Source organism: Pongo pygmaeus, chromosome 4, assembly GCF_028885625.2.
Source record: "Pongo pygmaeus isolate AG05252 chromosome 4, NHGRI_mPonPyg2-v2.0_pri, whole genome shotgun sequence".
NCBI lineage: Eukaryota > Metazoa > Chordata > Mammalia > Primates > Hominidae > Pongo > Pongo pygmaeus.
Window position 1 is genome coordinate 85,345,997 of NC_072377.2, and position 13,779 is coordinate 85,359,775.

Genomic DNA, 13,779 nt, shown 5'->3' on the forward strand with positions numbered 1-13,779 from the left:
TTTAACACATGCCCCATCTATTTTATTAAGCATATGTATGTTCTTCCTTCTAAGAATCACAGGTAGGAAAGACATTTCAAAATTTTATCATTTTTAGAAAATTCGATCACATTTTGCCTATTTGTAAAACAAGGTTGAGTATCCCTTATCTGAAATTCTTGGGACCAGAAGTGCTTCAGATTTAAATTTTTTTTGATTTTGAAATATTTTCATTATACTTATACTTAGTGATTGAGCATCCCAAATCTGAAAATCCAAATTCTAAAAGGCTCTAATAAGCATTTCCTTTGAGTTTCATGTTGGCACTCAAAAGTTTTAGATTTTGGATCTCAGGTTTTCAGAATAAGGATGCTCAACCTATATAGTAACTGGTATAATACATCCTAATATTTGAGAACAATTGGCCATATCATGACATCAACAACAAAGGTTGTAGTAAGACCAAAACATATGATTTTAGTCCACATTCTGCAATTAATTCATGCTTGCTTTTGTGAGCTAGTAGACAAATCACGTTAGAAAATAACGAGGCTAAAACCAGAAGACTTCTATAAACCTTCATGAATAAAAAATTTAAAAACTATTTTCTTCCAGTAATATTTCAAATATGCATTAAATACCACATCTATATAATATGCTGTCATACATTGCCCAAGAAAATAAAAAGGTATGTAATCCATGGCACAAATGTGACTATTGGTCCAAAACTAGTGATGAATTCAAAATTGCTCACTTGCTCAAAATTGCTCACTTCACCTATATATGCTACATAACTTGATGTAGAAGTTATATAGTATATATAAAAATTTCACTAATATTTTTAACAAATGCTTTTGGCTGATATTATGACAATGTGATAATTAGTATACAAAAATGTAGACTTATCTCCTAGAGGAAGAAGTAGGACTTTTAGTTTAGGTAAGTTTCATAGCAATACTTGATTTGTGCTTGGGTCAAGGGATTTTACTGATGTACTTTAGTAAGCTATTCCGATGATCCACTGTACTTGTTCCTTTATCTCCAAGAGGGCCAAGCTCAGAAAATTTTGAACCTCTAAAGATGCAGACTTTGCCCCTCTACAACCTGAGATGCTGGTGACTAAGGAGCTTCTCAGTTCCTCTAATCCTACAATTATTAAACATGAAAGCAAATATTATCCTTGAAATGTAGTGGGTTCATCATCATGAATAATACTTTAGAGTTTTATACAGTCTCTTTATTCCCAAGCAGAAACAAGTGAAAATTTTATATTTTACAAATGAAGACAGAGACTGAACACAGAGAAGCAAAACTTACAAAGTATTGAAATCTTTGATCTTATATCATTTATTATGAAAATCTTCCCCTCATAAATCAAGAGAAAATACGGCATTCCCAAGTTGAAGATTCTCAACCCAACACTGTATCTCCCTCTATTCCTGAGAATGTAAGCTGAAATGACTTAGGTAGCTTGTTAATATCTCAAGGGAACACAGAAAGCAAAATGGTTGTCAGAGAAGTCTACAAGGGTGAATAAACATGCCAGATGTGTCCCAGAAGATGGAATGCTAACATAATTATACAACTTATGCCACTGGCCAGATCTAGGACTACCTGAAAACAAAAATTTTTTAGAAGACAAAACAAAACAATACAATAAAACACCATGGAAAACATTTTTTCTGAGGAACAAGCCACGTTGTTATAAGCTCAAGTCTTAATAACTAAGGAAGTCATTTGTCTTTGTCCCAAAAATATATCAATGAATGTTAGTTACTGACAATCTCTGTTTAAGAAAACTATCCTATCCATTCATAAGACCAAAAACAGTTTCACATGAAATGTGTATGTACCTGTTCTTCATCTTAGAACTTCCCCATATGTATAACTTGTATTAATATTATTCCCTAGCATTACTTAATACCTTTAAAAATGAAAGCATTAAATTTTGCTTCACTTTTATAAAATTCTCACAATACTCCTGGATTAGAAATAAATTTCTATTTTAAAATATAATGAAGATAGTTACCATTATTGAGTAAGTACTATACAAGCATCATATACGAAGTATCACATATTCAACATCTAATCCTTCTAATTATTATCGCCACTTTGTAGATGAAGGAACTGAAGCTTAGGTTAAATTAGATTAAATAATTTGCCTAAAGTCACACAGTGGCAGAGCTGGGCTTGAGCCTTTTAATTATTACGTTATTTTGCTTCTAACATGAGTGTGGTTTTAAGAGTTCTTAATGCAAGACTCCTTATTCTGATTACGGGCAGGTTTCTACAGTTCCAGCAGTCTGAGCAGCATCAGCTATTATAAGAGTGGGATGGATACCTGTCCCAGATAAGACAGCGAGCACATTGTTAGCCTACCTTTGACCCCATGAATCAACTCATTTCCTGAATATCCTATGGCAACCACCCCCTCACCCTACATGCAGCTGCCAGGGATCTGTGGATGCCTCAATATAGACATGACTCAGAAGAGAAAACTTTTGAGTCCCATTTATATACACTGCCTGGAATTAGCCACTCACAATGCTCAAATGGGAAATGTAATTAATGACTTATTAATAGTGGGACACTGAATTGAGCTCTGTGATTAAGAAATATGTGTTACTGAGATGAGCACTGGTTACAATTCAGGAACTTGAATTCTAACTCTAAATTTGACCTTGGGCAAACAGTTTTCTGATTTATGTAAAAAGAGAAAATAAATGTTATGTATTTTACAGTGTTTTATACAGAGACAAAGAGATGACATATGCAAAAGTAATTTTAAAAGAAGCTTAAAGGTACTAAAAATATTATAGAAAAAGTCTCATATAGCTAGTATAGAGAAATAAAAAGAAGTTTTCTAATTAACTTGAGTAACATTTGCCTCATTTTTCTTTTGAGTCCTTTACATTTAATGAAGATTCCCTCAGTTTTTTACAATGCTCTCTCCCCACCAAATTTTCCTCTGTATTCCACATGCCTTTCCTCTTCTCCCACGCTGAATTTTAGTTTTGTTCTCTATGGCCTATGTTTTTCACCTTCTCTCTTGCTAACACTTTTTCTCCCTTCTCACTCTTATCAGCCTCCTCCTTCTAGCCCCGTTGTCACCTACACTGTCTTATAAGATGCTTAGTTTAACCCAACTCAAATAGTTATTATACCTTGCCTGTTACAGGAAAGACATACCAGATGAGTAAAAACCAGTAAGCCAATTATAAATATTATACCATTCTAGTGAGCTAACTAATGCCATTGCACTTGTTTTCCTGTGGGTATTTGGTTATTCTTAGCTATACCTGATATTATTCATTAGGTTCTAAAATAATTAGAGTGCTAGCATACTACAAGATTGGACTTTCCACCACCAGGTGAAAGAAACAGAATTCTTAGAATAATCTTACATTTTATTTTCTCTACAATGTTATATATATTTGATTTCAGAATATAAATACAGGAGACCAAAGTCACTTTAAAAGGTGCTCTATATTTTTATTTTGTTAAATAAAAATGAGGTATAGGCTGGTTGTGGTGGCTCATGCATGTAATCCCAGCACTTTGGCAGGCAGAAGCAGAGGTGAGTGAGTCTCGATCCCAGGAGTTTGAGACCAGCCTGGGCAACAACGGCAAAACCTCATCCCTACAAAAAAATACAAAAAAGTAGCTGGGCATGGTGATATGCTCCTTTAGTCCCAGCTACTCAGGAGGCTTAGGTGGGAGGATCACTTAAGCCCAGGAGATGGAGGCTGCAGTGAGCTATGATTGTGCCACTGCACTCCAGCCTGGGTGACCCTGTCTCAAAAAAAGAAAAAAAAAAAAAAAAAGGTGTACTTGCCTGCTCTGAAGCTGCTAATAAAGACATACCTGAGACTGGGTAATTTATAAAGGAATGAGGTTTAACTGACTCACAGTTCAGCATGGCTGGGGAGGCCTCAGGAAACTTACAATCATGGCAGATTCACATGGCGACAGCATGGAGAAGAATGAAAGCTGAGCGAAGGGGGAAGCCCCTTATAAAACCACCAGATTGTGTGAGAACTTACTATTTCTAGAATAGCATGGGGGAATCGCCCCCATGATTCAATTCCTCCCACCAAGTCCCTCCCACCACATGTGGGGATTATGGGAACTACAATTCAAGATGAGATTTGAGTGGGGACACAGCCAAACTATATCAAGAGATATGAGAGTTATAAAAGGCATCATATCAAGAGCTATAGTTCTGCAATTAAAACTTTAAATAGAAAGTTTTTAAAAGCCTATGTTTTAAAATTGCACAAGTAAAAAAACACATTAACATCAGAAGAAAGAAGCTTATTGGCATTTTTATTTCTGGAAGTAATGTAAGAGTTAGGAATGTTTAACAAAAAGTACAAACAAGAAGTAAGTTTTCAAAGGGGATTTGATTCAGGTAAATGTATTGTAAACTGGGATGCTGAGCATGGGGTAAATAAACTAAAAAGGAAAAAAAAAAGTGATTAGGGAAATCACATTAGAAACAAGGGAAAAAAGCTCCAGAAAGTAAATCACATAAATTTCTCTATCCTATATTAAAGACAGAAATTCCCCCTCTTCCATTCTGAGGCCTTTGCCTCTCATCTCGCTGGCACTTTGTTCTGCTTATTTTGCATATGTCATATGTATCTCTTTTTCATACATCTTCAAACACTCCCACTCTTCACCAACTTTTCCCCCGAGTCTACTAGTCTCTGCCTCTTTTCTCAACCCTCTTTAATCCATCTTTTTTTTTTTTGAGACAAGGTCTTGCTCTGTCACCCAGGCTGGAGTGCAGTGGCGCAATCTCAGCTCACTGCAGCCTCCGCCTCCCAGGTTCAAGCGATTCACCTACCTCAGCCTCCCGAGTAGCTGGGATTAGAGGGGCACGCCACCACACCCAGCAAATTTTTGCATTTTTAGTAGATGGGGTTTCACCATGTTGCCCAGGCTGGTCTCAAACTCCTGACCTCAGGTGATCCACCTGCCTTGGTCTCCCAAAGTGCTGGAATTACAGGCGTGAGCCACCACACCTGGACCCTCTTTAATCCATCTTTATGTTGATGCCAACTGAGTGTCTAAAGGCACAAATCTGATCACATCAGGGACCTGGTTTAAAATCTTTGGGATATAGTCCCAAATCCTTAATGTAAGCAGGACTTCATAATCTGTCCCCTGCTTTTGTCTCTTTATATTTGATCACTTCCTAATACTGGACCTATAGATGAACTGGTCCATACCAAATTACCTGTCATTACTTGAGTGTATGATCATCCCTTTTGAGATTTCACATTATTCCTCACTCCAATTACCCTTCTCTCACTCAACTTTCAGCTCAGCTCAGATTCACTTTCTCTATGATGCCTTTTCTAACTCTCCCAAGCTAAAGTGAGTATTGCTCCTGTGTTGCTATTATAACCAGTACATATTTCTTTTTTAAGTTTCTTTCCAGCTTTATAGAGGTATGGTTGACAAAAATTGTATATATTTAAGGTGTACAATGTGAAGTTTTGATATATATATACTTTGGAAAATGATTACCAAAATCAAGCTAATTAACATATTCATTACCTCACATAGTACCTTTTGTGTGTCCGTGTGTGTGTCTGGTAAGAACACTTAAGATCTACTCTCTTAGCAAATATCAAGTCTATAATACATTATTATTAAACCAGTACATACTTCTGCTTTAATACTTTTAAATTGTTTATCTTTCCTGCTATTTATTTCCTTGAGGACAACACGGTTTTGCACTCTGTAAATATTTGGTGAAAAGGCTTAAACAACAGAACAATTCTAATTTAAAATATTCTATTAAAAAATGGAAATGAGAAGAAGTCATAAAATTAACAACTGGTCCATCCAGCAGGACTCTTACGTTGAGCAAATGAGCAAGCAGTAAGTTCTTGAAGAATATATGTTATCCTAATCATGTAGACCTCAACAGCAGCAACAGCTTTCCTGGTCAACATAAAAAGGCAACAATTATTATAGTCCTGAATCCCTAACCTAGAGCACAGATTATGAAGTCCAGGTTGAAAGAGTTAAGGATAAGAAGGTCAGGCATCTGCTGGATTTAAAGCCCATGGTAATGGCTAGCTAAACACAATAATCAGGGAAGCTTAAGATCTGGGCATTTTTCTGAAAGATGAGATCCATAGCTCTCATCAGTTCTCAGAGGACCCCATGACTTCAAAACTATTAAGAATCATTGATTTACATAGATGAAGGAGGCACCTCAAAGAGTATGTCAGTAGCTTTAGGGGAAAAAATATAAAACATTAAAAAACTATACCTATATATTTAGCATGTACTAGATTTAAATTGAACAAATATAATCTAAAAATATTTATGTGCCCATTACTTATTTGATATCTACAGCTGAGTACAAATTAAGTTACTTAAAATACCAACACCATGGAAGAAGGGATCCCCTGAATCTAAGAGCAACAGAAAAGGGAAAAAAAATGGCACATTTAAAAGCTGCACCATCTGACAGCTGAGGTAAAAAAAAAAAAAAAAAGCTACAGAAGCAAAAAGCCAAAGTATTGAGTAAGTTATTATCAAACATCTACAGTGTAGGAATAAGTTAAATTCATGAGAAAGCATGTAAAAGAGAAAGAGGTGTAAGAAACAAAATTAATGCTATAATAGAACACTCTTAAAATCCTCACTTTGTTAACCCGCTGATCCAAGTCAGACTCCTAAAATGGTCTCTTATGCCATTTGCAGACTTCACTGGAAACACACAAAATGAAAAGGTGTCAACAGGTGAGGAGACTCAATTACATTTGGAAAAAAAGTTAAGTATTGACAGGCTAGATCTGGATATCATAAATACTATATAAAAAGAAAATTTGAATTTTATACTATTTACAAAATGCCAGTCTTAAATCCCAGGAAAACAGCATAATGATGGTGTTTAACTAGTGAACCGTTGGAACAACTCTGAACCAAGAGACCGCACCTGTTCCTGCCCTACATATGTGAGACAAACAGGGGAAACCCACAACCACAACTGACCAAGTGCGGTTCCACTCACCATGGGACTTCTAGTAAGGCATGCTTTCAGGAGAAAGATTAAAAACACGATGGCATTAAATAACGTTACAAGGAAACCACGTGCATGGCACTCAAAGACAGCTTTTGTTTTTTCTCTTAAAGATGCTAAGAGACGAGTGTATACCGTACTGAGTAAGAAATTCCTTTAATAGAAGAAATAGAAAAAAAAAAAACAAAACACCCCATCTAGCTTGTCCATGTAAATACATGGACTACCAATTGCTGCTGCAGAAAAGTCACATTCCTGGGCATAGTGGCATCACAATGCATTTATAAGCTACTACAATATTAACTAGGATTTAAACACTGCCTGGCAATATTTTGTGTGTGCTCCTACTCAGTTCTTTCTCTGGGTCTATTTAGAATTATTTCAAACTTTTCTTTAAAGACTATCCTTCACTCTTTTAAAAATTCATCATCATCATCACCACCACCACCACCCTCAGTACCCTCATATCCTATTTTGCAGAGGAAAAAGAAAAGCTATCAGAATAAGAGCTAATTTTTTTGAACCCTAGATCAATTTGACTCATCATCATTTTACAGATGGTAAAACTGAGACTGAAAACAACAAAACCTTGCTGAAATGATAAGTAGTGGAGCTGAGACACTGAATCCACATGTTTTCCTTTCTCCTTGCCTCACCCTGCATCTCCACACACACCATGAAAATACTGTAGAAAATTGGGAAGATAGAGGGGAAAACTCTACTTATAAGTAATGGAAATATTTGCAGAAAGAAAATCTCATCTGTAATCCCACCATATTAAAACAAATTATTTTTTTTTGTTACTCTTAATACCCATTTATGCTACACTGTACATGCAACACTATGTCCTGCTTTGTTAAAATGTCTTACGCATTTCTTTTGTCATTAGTGTTCATCATTATTAAATGTGTAATAACAGCCCAAGAACAAATGTACTATAATTTTTACAACCCTTCCTTTTATTTGCACATTCCCTAAACTTTTCTTTCGTTTCTATTCTGTCTTCTATTCCAACCTCTCTTCCAGTCAAATGCAAAATACTCCATGGGAAATTCCTCATGCATTTAGACAGTTAGTGGCAGGCTTGAGGAAGATACGATATTAGGGGTAAGGACCTTAATCTAGGTTCCAAAATTGTTAAATTCAGAAGGAAAGCCCTATGCAAATATTCCAGATTGGCAGGAGGCAGGGACATATAAGGAACAGTATTTTATTAGAAATAGAAGAAATGAACTTCTTGACATCAAACCTACAAACATCCCTGCATCTCCTCTTGCCACAAGGGTAGAGACGGTCCTCTCCCCTCTCACTTCCCAGCATTTGTGCTTTGGACCTCCTTCTCTCAGGCCTTGTATGGGGTTTTAAACCATTAAAATCTCCTCTCTCCTGTATCTTCAGACTCTGCCCCTCTACTGTCTCCTTCTCTTAAACACTAAACATGCTAATGTCTCTCCCATCTAAAATGAAAAACTTCTTTTTCTAATCTATACTATTCCTCCAGGTATCATTTCTCATCACAGATGAACCATTTTAAAGAGTTGACTATATACCATTTCCCACTTCCTACCTTCACAGTCACTTCTCAATCTGAAACATTCTTGTTTCCTAGCCCATTACTCAGCTTTATAAGTCATTGATGGCCTTTCCCTAAATCCTAAAAGGACATATGCATTCTGATTACTTTACCTTGCAGTCACAGTTGTCACTACTGACCTTTCTTCTTCCTTCTCAAAACCCTCACTTATTCTTGTTTTCTATTATGCTACACTCTCCTGATTTTCCTCCTACCTTTTTAGCTGAGCCTCTGTCTTTTTTTTTTTTTTTTTTTTTTTTTTTTGAGAGAGTCTCACTCTGTCACCCAGGCTGGAGTGCAGTGGCATGATCTCAGCTCACTGTAACCTCCGTCTCCCAGATTCAAGCGATTCATCTGCCTCAACCTCCTGAGTAGCTGGGATTACATGGGCCTGCCACCAGTGCCTGGCTTATTTTGTATTTGTAGTAGAGACAGGGTTTCACCATGTTGGCCAGGCTGGTCTCGAACTCCTGATCTCAAGTGATCCGCCCACCTCAGCCTCCCAAAGTGCTGGGATTACAGGCATGAGCCACCATGCCTGGCCACCTTCTTTCTCCTTTACAGCCTCTTCTTCCTCCTCATTCCTTGGATGTTAATATTGCAAGGTTTCTGTACAAGGCTCATTTCCCTCCCAACTCACGGGTAATACCACTCAACCATCTCTCTCTCTTTTTTTAGAGATGAGGTATCGCTATGTTTCTCAGGCTGGATTCAAATACCTGGGTTCAAGTGATCCTCCCACCTCAGCCTCCTGAGTAGCTGTTACTATAGACACGCACCACTGCACCCAGCTTCATTTCCCTCTCCTTTAAACATCAGACCCATGTAACCAGATGCCTGCTCAACATCTCCACTTGGATGGCATGTATTTCAGTTTCAGCACACCTAAACAGCTGAACTCTTCACCAAATCCTACCATTTCTACTTCAAGCTTATATCCCTCAAATCCTTCTACTTCTCTTCCTCCGCGATGATTATACACTAGTTCAAGTAACCATTCTCTACTCCTTACTCTAAGAGCCTTCTAAGTGCTCCTCTATTTCTGGACTTATTCCTGTTCCATCCATTATCTATTCTATAGAACTAGAGTGACATGGCTAAGATTGTAAACCTAAAATAAAATTGTGAGGTCCCCCAACCATCTGAATGGACTTCCTCCTTGGCCAGGGCACTCTTAAAATTTAACCTGAAAGACTGGTTCAGGCCATGACAGGAAGTGGCAGTGGGACTTGCCTTATTATATTCTCCAGTGTTAACATCAACACAGACTTTAAATCTGATAAGAAGCATTTACAATCTATCCTCTCTGAAGCCTGCTACAGGCTTCATCTGCATAATAAGAAATTTGCTTTCCATAATTGCTTATCTTAATCCAGACAGTTCTTTTCCACTGATCCCAGGTCTTTAGATAAATTCAACCAATTGCCAATCAGAAAAATTTTAAATCTACTATAACCTGGAAGCCCCCGCTTTGAGTAGTCTTGTCTTTCTAGACTGAACCAATGTATTTCTTAAATGTATTTGATTGAAGTCTCGTGTCTCCCTAAGATGTATAAAATCTAGCTGCACCCTGACCACCTTGGGAACATGTTCTCAGGACCTCCCGAGGGCTGTGTCAAGGGCCACGGTCATTTATATTTGGCTCAGAATAAATCTTTTCAAATTTTTTACAGAGTTTTACTCTTTTCTTTGACAAGATGTAAATAAACAGTATTACTCTCCTGCTTAAAAACTGCATTGTATTCTCTTTATATTTAAATTCAAATTCACAGTTTACAAATTCAGCCTCATCCCTAATCACTCTATCACCTCAATTTCCAACATAATGAATTTCTTTCTTTTCTTCCCATGTGCTATACTCTCTCTGCCTTTCACCTCTAAGTCTTTGCACATGGTATGGTTGATCCAAAACATCCCCCTTCTCTGTCTCTCCATGCCTTTCTGGCCAACTCTTTTATCTACTTAATGCCTTAGCTTAGAGATCAGCTCTTCCAGGTGAAATGTATTTGGCACGTGCCTATATGGCACTCTGCATATCCCCTTCAAATACGTCTTTCTCACTGCTTACTTCGTTATTTGTTTTCCCTACAGACTGTTATCAACAAGAGGGTAGGGATGTGTGTGTTTTATTCACTGGTGTGTCCACAGTATCAAGCATAGTATCTGGCCTATACAAGACACTGAGTAAGTATTTGTTGAGAGAATGCAATAAACTTTCTAGGTTTGCATGGAGAAACATGCTCAAAGCCTATGAATAAATGAAACTTTAAAAGATACCACTACCATGTGGTAGAAATACAAAGAAATATAAAGGTATGAACGTTACTTCTTCGAGGCAAAAAAAAAAAAAAAAAAAATCCATTTGATTAGTTCAGTATCTGTTGAGCACTGTATCAGGTCACTATTTCTCATGAATATGCTTTTCCAGCACAAGAAAATGAAGATAAACTTATTTCACTAACTGCTTATTTGTAACTTATCCCCCTCTTGTTCTTGGGAGTTTTCAGTTTGATGAGTAGCTGTTATTTTGGAACAAGATTGACCTATTACATAAAAGATGCCAATCAGATTATTATCTCCCATTCCCAATCCCCCCAAGAGGAAAAGTGAGGGTTTGAAGAAGCTATAATGGCATGCCAACGCTTATAATATTTACCTATATAGCAGTCTAACATTGACAACTTGACAGCTCACTTTGTAGAAAGCAATCTTTTTTTTTTTTTTTGAGACGTTGTCTCACTCAGGCTGGAGTGCAGTGGCGCGATCTCGGCTCACTGCAAGCTCCGCCTCCCGGGTTCATGCCATTCTCCTGCCTCAGCCTCCTGGGTAGCTGGGACTACAGGTGCCCGCCACCACGCCTGGCTAATTTTTTCTATTTTTTAGTAGAGACGGGGTTTCACCGTGTTAGCCAGGATGGTCTTGATCTCCTGACCTCGTGATCCACTCGCCTTGGCCTCCCAAAGTGCTGGGATTACAGGCGTGAGCCCGGCCCGAAAGCAATCTTATAACTAGTTTGACAATCAGAGAGTCAAGGCTACCAAGCCCTGCCCTCTCCCAAATTCATATATTGAAATGAAGGGTTGAGTTTTTACATAAATTCCCGATTTAAGGGGGTGGGCATTACCAATGTGACGGTATTTGGAGATGGGGTCTTTGGGAAATCCTTAGGTTTAGATGAGATCATGAAAGTGGGACCATCATGATGGGATTAGTTCCCTTATAAGCAAAGACACAAACGGCTTGCTCTCCCCAGTATGTAAGGACACAGTGAAAAGGTGACTGTCTACAAGTCAGGAAGACAGCCCTCACCAGAAACTGATCATGCTGGTACTTATCTTGTACTTCTAGCCTCTAGAATTGTGAAAAGTAAAATTCTGCTGTTTAAGCCACCTATTCTATGGTATTTTGTTATGGCATCCCAAGCCGTTACAGAATTGTACTTACAGTTGGAGATTCCACACACTGGTTCCAATTCCAGTTGAACTCAATAGCAGTATATTTAAGTTAAATTACACTAGTGCTGGTTTTTAAGGGTCTTTAAAAAAGTGCTACCTTCCAGAAAATTTTAGAAAATGAAAAAATAAAAAGGAAGCATGAAATCATAAACAGGTATAGTACAGGCCTATTGAAATGCATCATCAAGCCAGTAAAAATGGAATAAAGGATACTTACCACCACCAAGAATGTAAGAATCCTGGTGGTTCCCCCAATGTGATGTTTTTTTCCCATCTTATCTAAAATGAATAAAAGAGATATTACTTTCCTAATAATACTTTTTTCCACACATATTACAAAGTAATAATATCCCCATTTAAAATACTATAGTAATATTTGAATTTTTCATCCTTTTCATATTATTTTTTACCCAAGTTTTGCAAGTACTCATTTTACATAGTGATTTGTTGACTGGATTAGTCTCAGAGAGATGTCACCATTATTTTCCTAAATTTGCTTCATACTGTGCCAGTTATAAAGCTCTAGTCTTTCAGTTTTAAATCTATCTTTCTGTGGTCTTTCAGATGCTGAGACTGGAGATCCATACACTACCTTTGTCCTTCATTAAATGGCTTCCTGTTAGGTCCCATAAACTAAGAGATGCTCTAGAGGGAGACTAGAAGTAAGAAGAGGGGAAATGGATTTGTTTCCTGTTAGCTTACTATTCCTGTGAGGGTGACCCCAGCAGCAGTTCATCCAGTGATAATAGCTGTGACAATAGCTGGTTCCATTCTAGCTTTATCCCACACAACCAGAACCAGTCTCTTTGGGCCGCTCAGAAGTATCAGCACAGCTGGGCAATATCTATCTTCAGAGGTTAAAGGTAAATTTGAGCTCTTCAAGTAACAGCAGTCCCACACTCCCTCTCCTTAGAGGTCTAAGATTCAGCTCCCTGAGAATTCTCCTCCAATTTTTTTTATAACCACAAGCTCTTCCTTTTGGTGCCTCAGCCCTAGTGATTGCTCACTGCAATTATTGATTTTCTGTAACTTCTGTGTGCTGTTGTTGCTTTCTTTAAAATCTGTTTAGCTATTTCCACATATTACATTCTCTGTTGAAACACTCAGTGTGCTTTTAATTGGTGTGGCTGTATTCTCACTGATACATCACTTCAAATACCCTTTCATAAGGTAAAAATATTAAAAAATCTTCATTTTAAGCAGAATGGGATATGGGCATAAACTTTAACTTTCCTACATACTAGCTGTGTGAAGTTGTGAAAGTTACTTAAATCTTCTGTGCCTCAGTTTCCTCATCTATAAAATGTGGTTAATAATAGTCACCTATATCACAAGGTTGTTGTGAGGAAAAAACTGGTTAGTACATAAAAATCACTTAAAAGAGAAATAGACAGGCCGGGCTCAGTGGCCCAGCTACTCTGGAGGCTGAGGCAGGAGAATCGCTTGAACCGGGGAGGCAGAGGTTGCAGTGAGCCAAGATCGCACCACTGCACTCCAGCCTGACAGAGCAAGACTCCATCTCAGAGGGGAAAAAAAAAGGGGTAACTGACATGCAGTAAGTGCCCGGTAACTGTTAGGTGCTATTATTTTTTTTTTCTTTTATCTAGGAGGGTATCCCTGTAAAAACTTTATTACATCATCATTGTCACTGGCACCCACAAAATTCAGTGATATTCTATATAAAAATATTCAAAGTATTTAGGGTTGTGCCAATTTTAACTTACTAA

The 13,779-nt window shown here is 37.5% G+C and overlaps 1 protein-coding gene across 21 annotated transcripts in view; it reads right to left on the reverse strand.

Moving 5' to 3' along the window:
- Window positions 1-13,779, reverse strand: part of SSBP2 (single stranded DNA binding protein 2) — a 336,920-nt gene that overhangs the window by 207,962 nt on the left and 115,179 nt on the right. For all 21 annotated transcript variants that reach the window (XM_063665469.1, XM_063665470.1, XM_063665468.1 and 18 more), the window contains exon 3: window positions 12,270-12,331. Coding sequence is in view for 13 of the 21 variants with exons in the window: in XM_054489473.2 (XP_054345448.1) it covers window positions 12,270-12,331 (62 nt within the window). In the remaining 8 variants the exon portion in view is untranslated. The remainder of the gene's footprint in view (window positions 1-12,269; window positions 12,332-13,779) is intronic.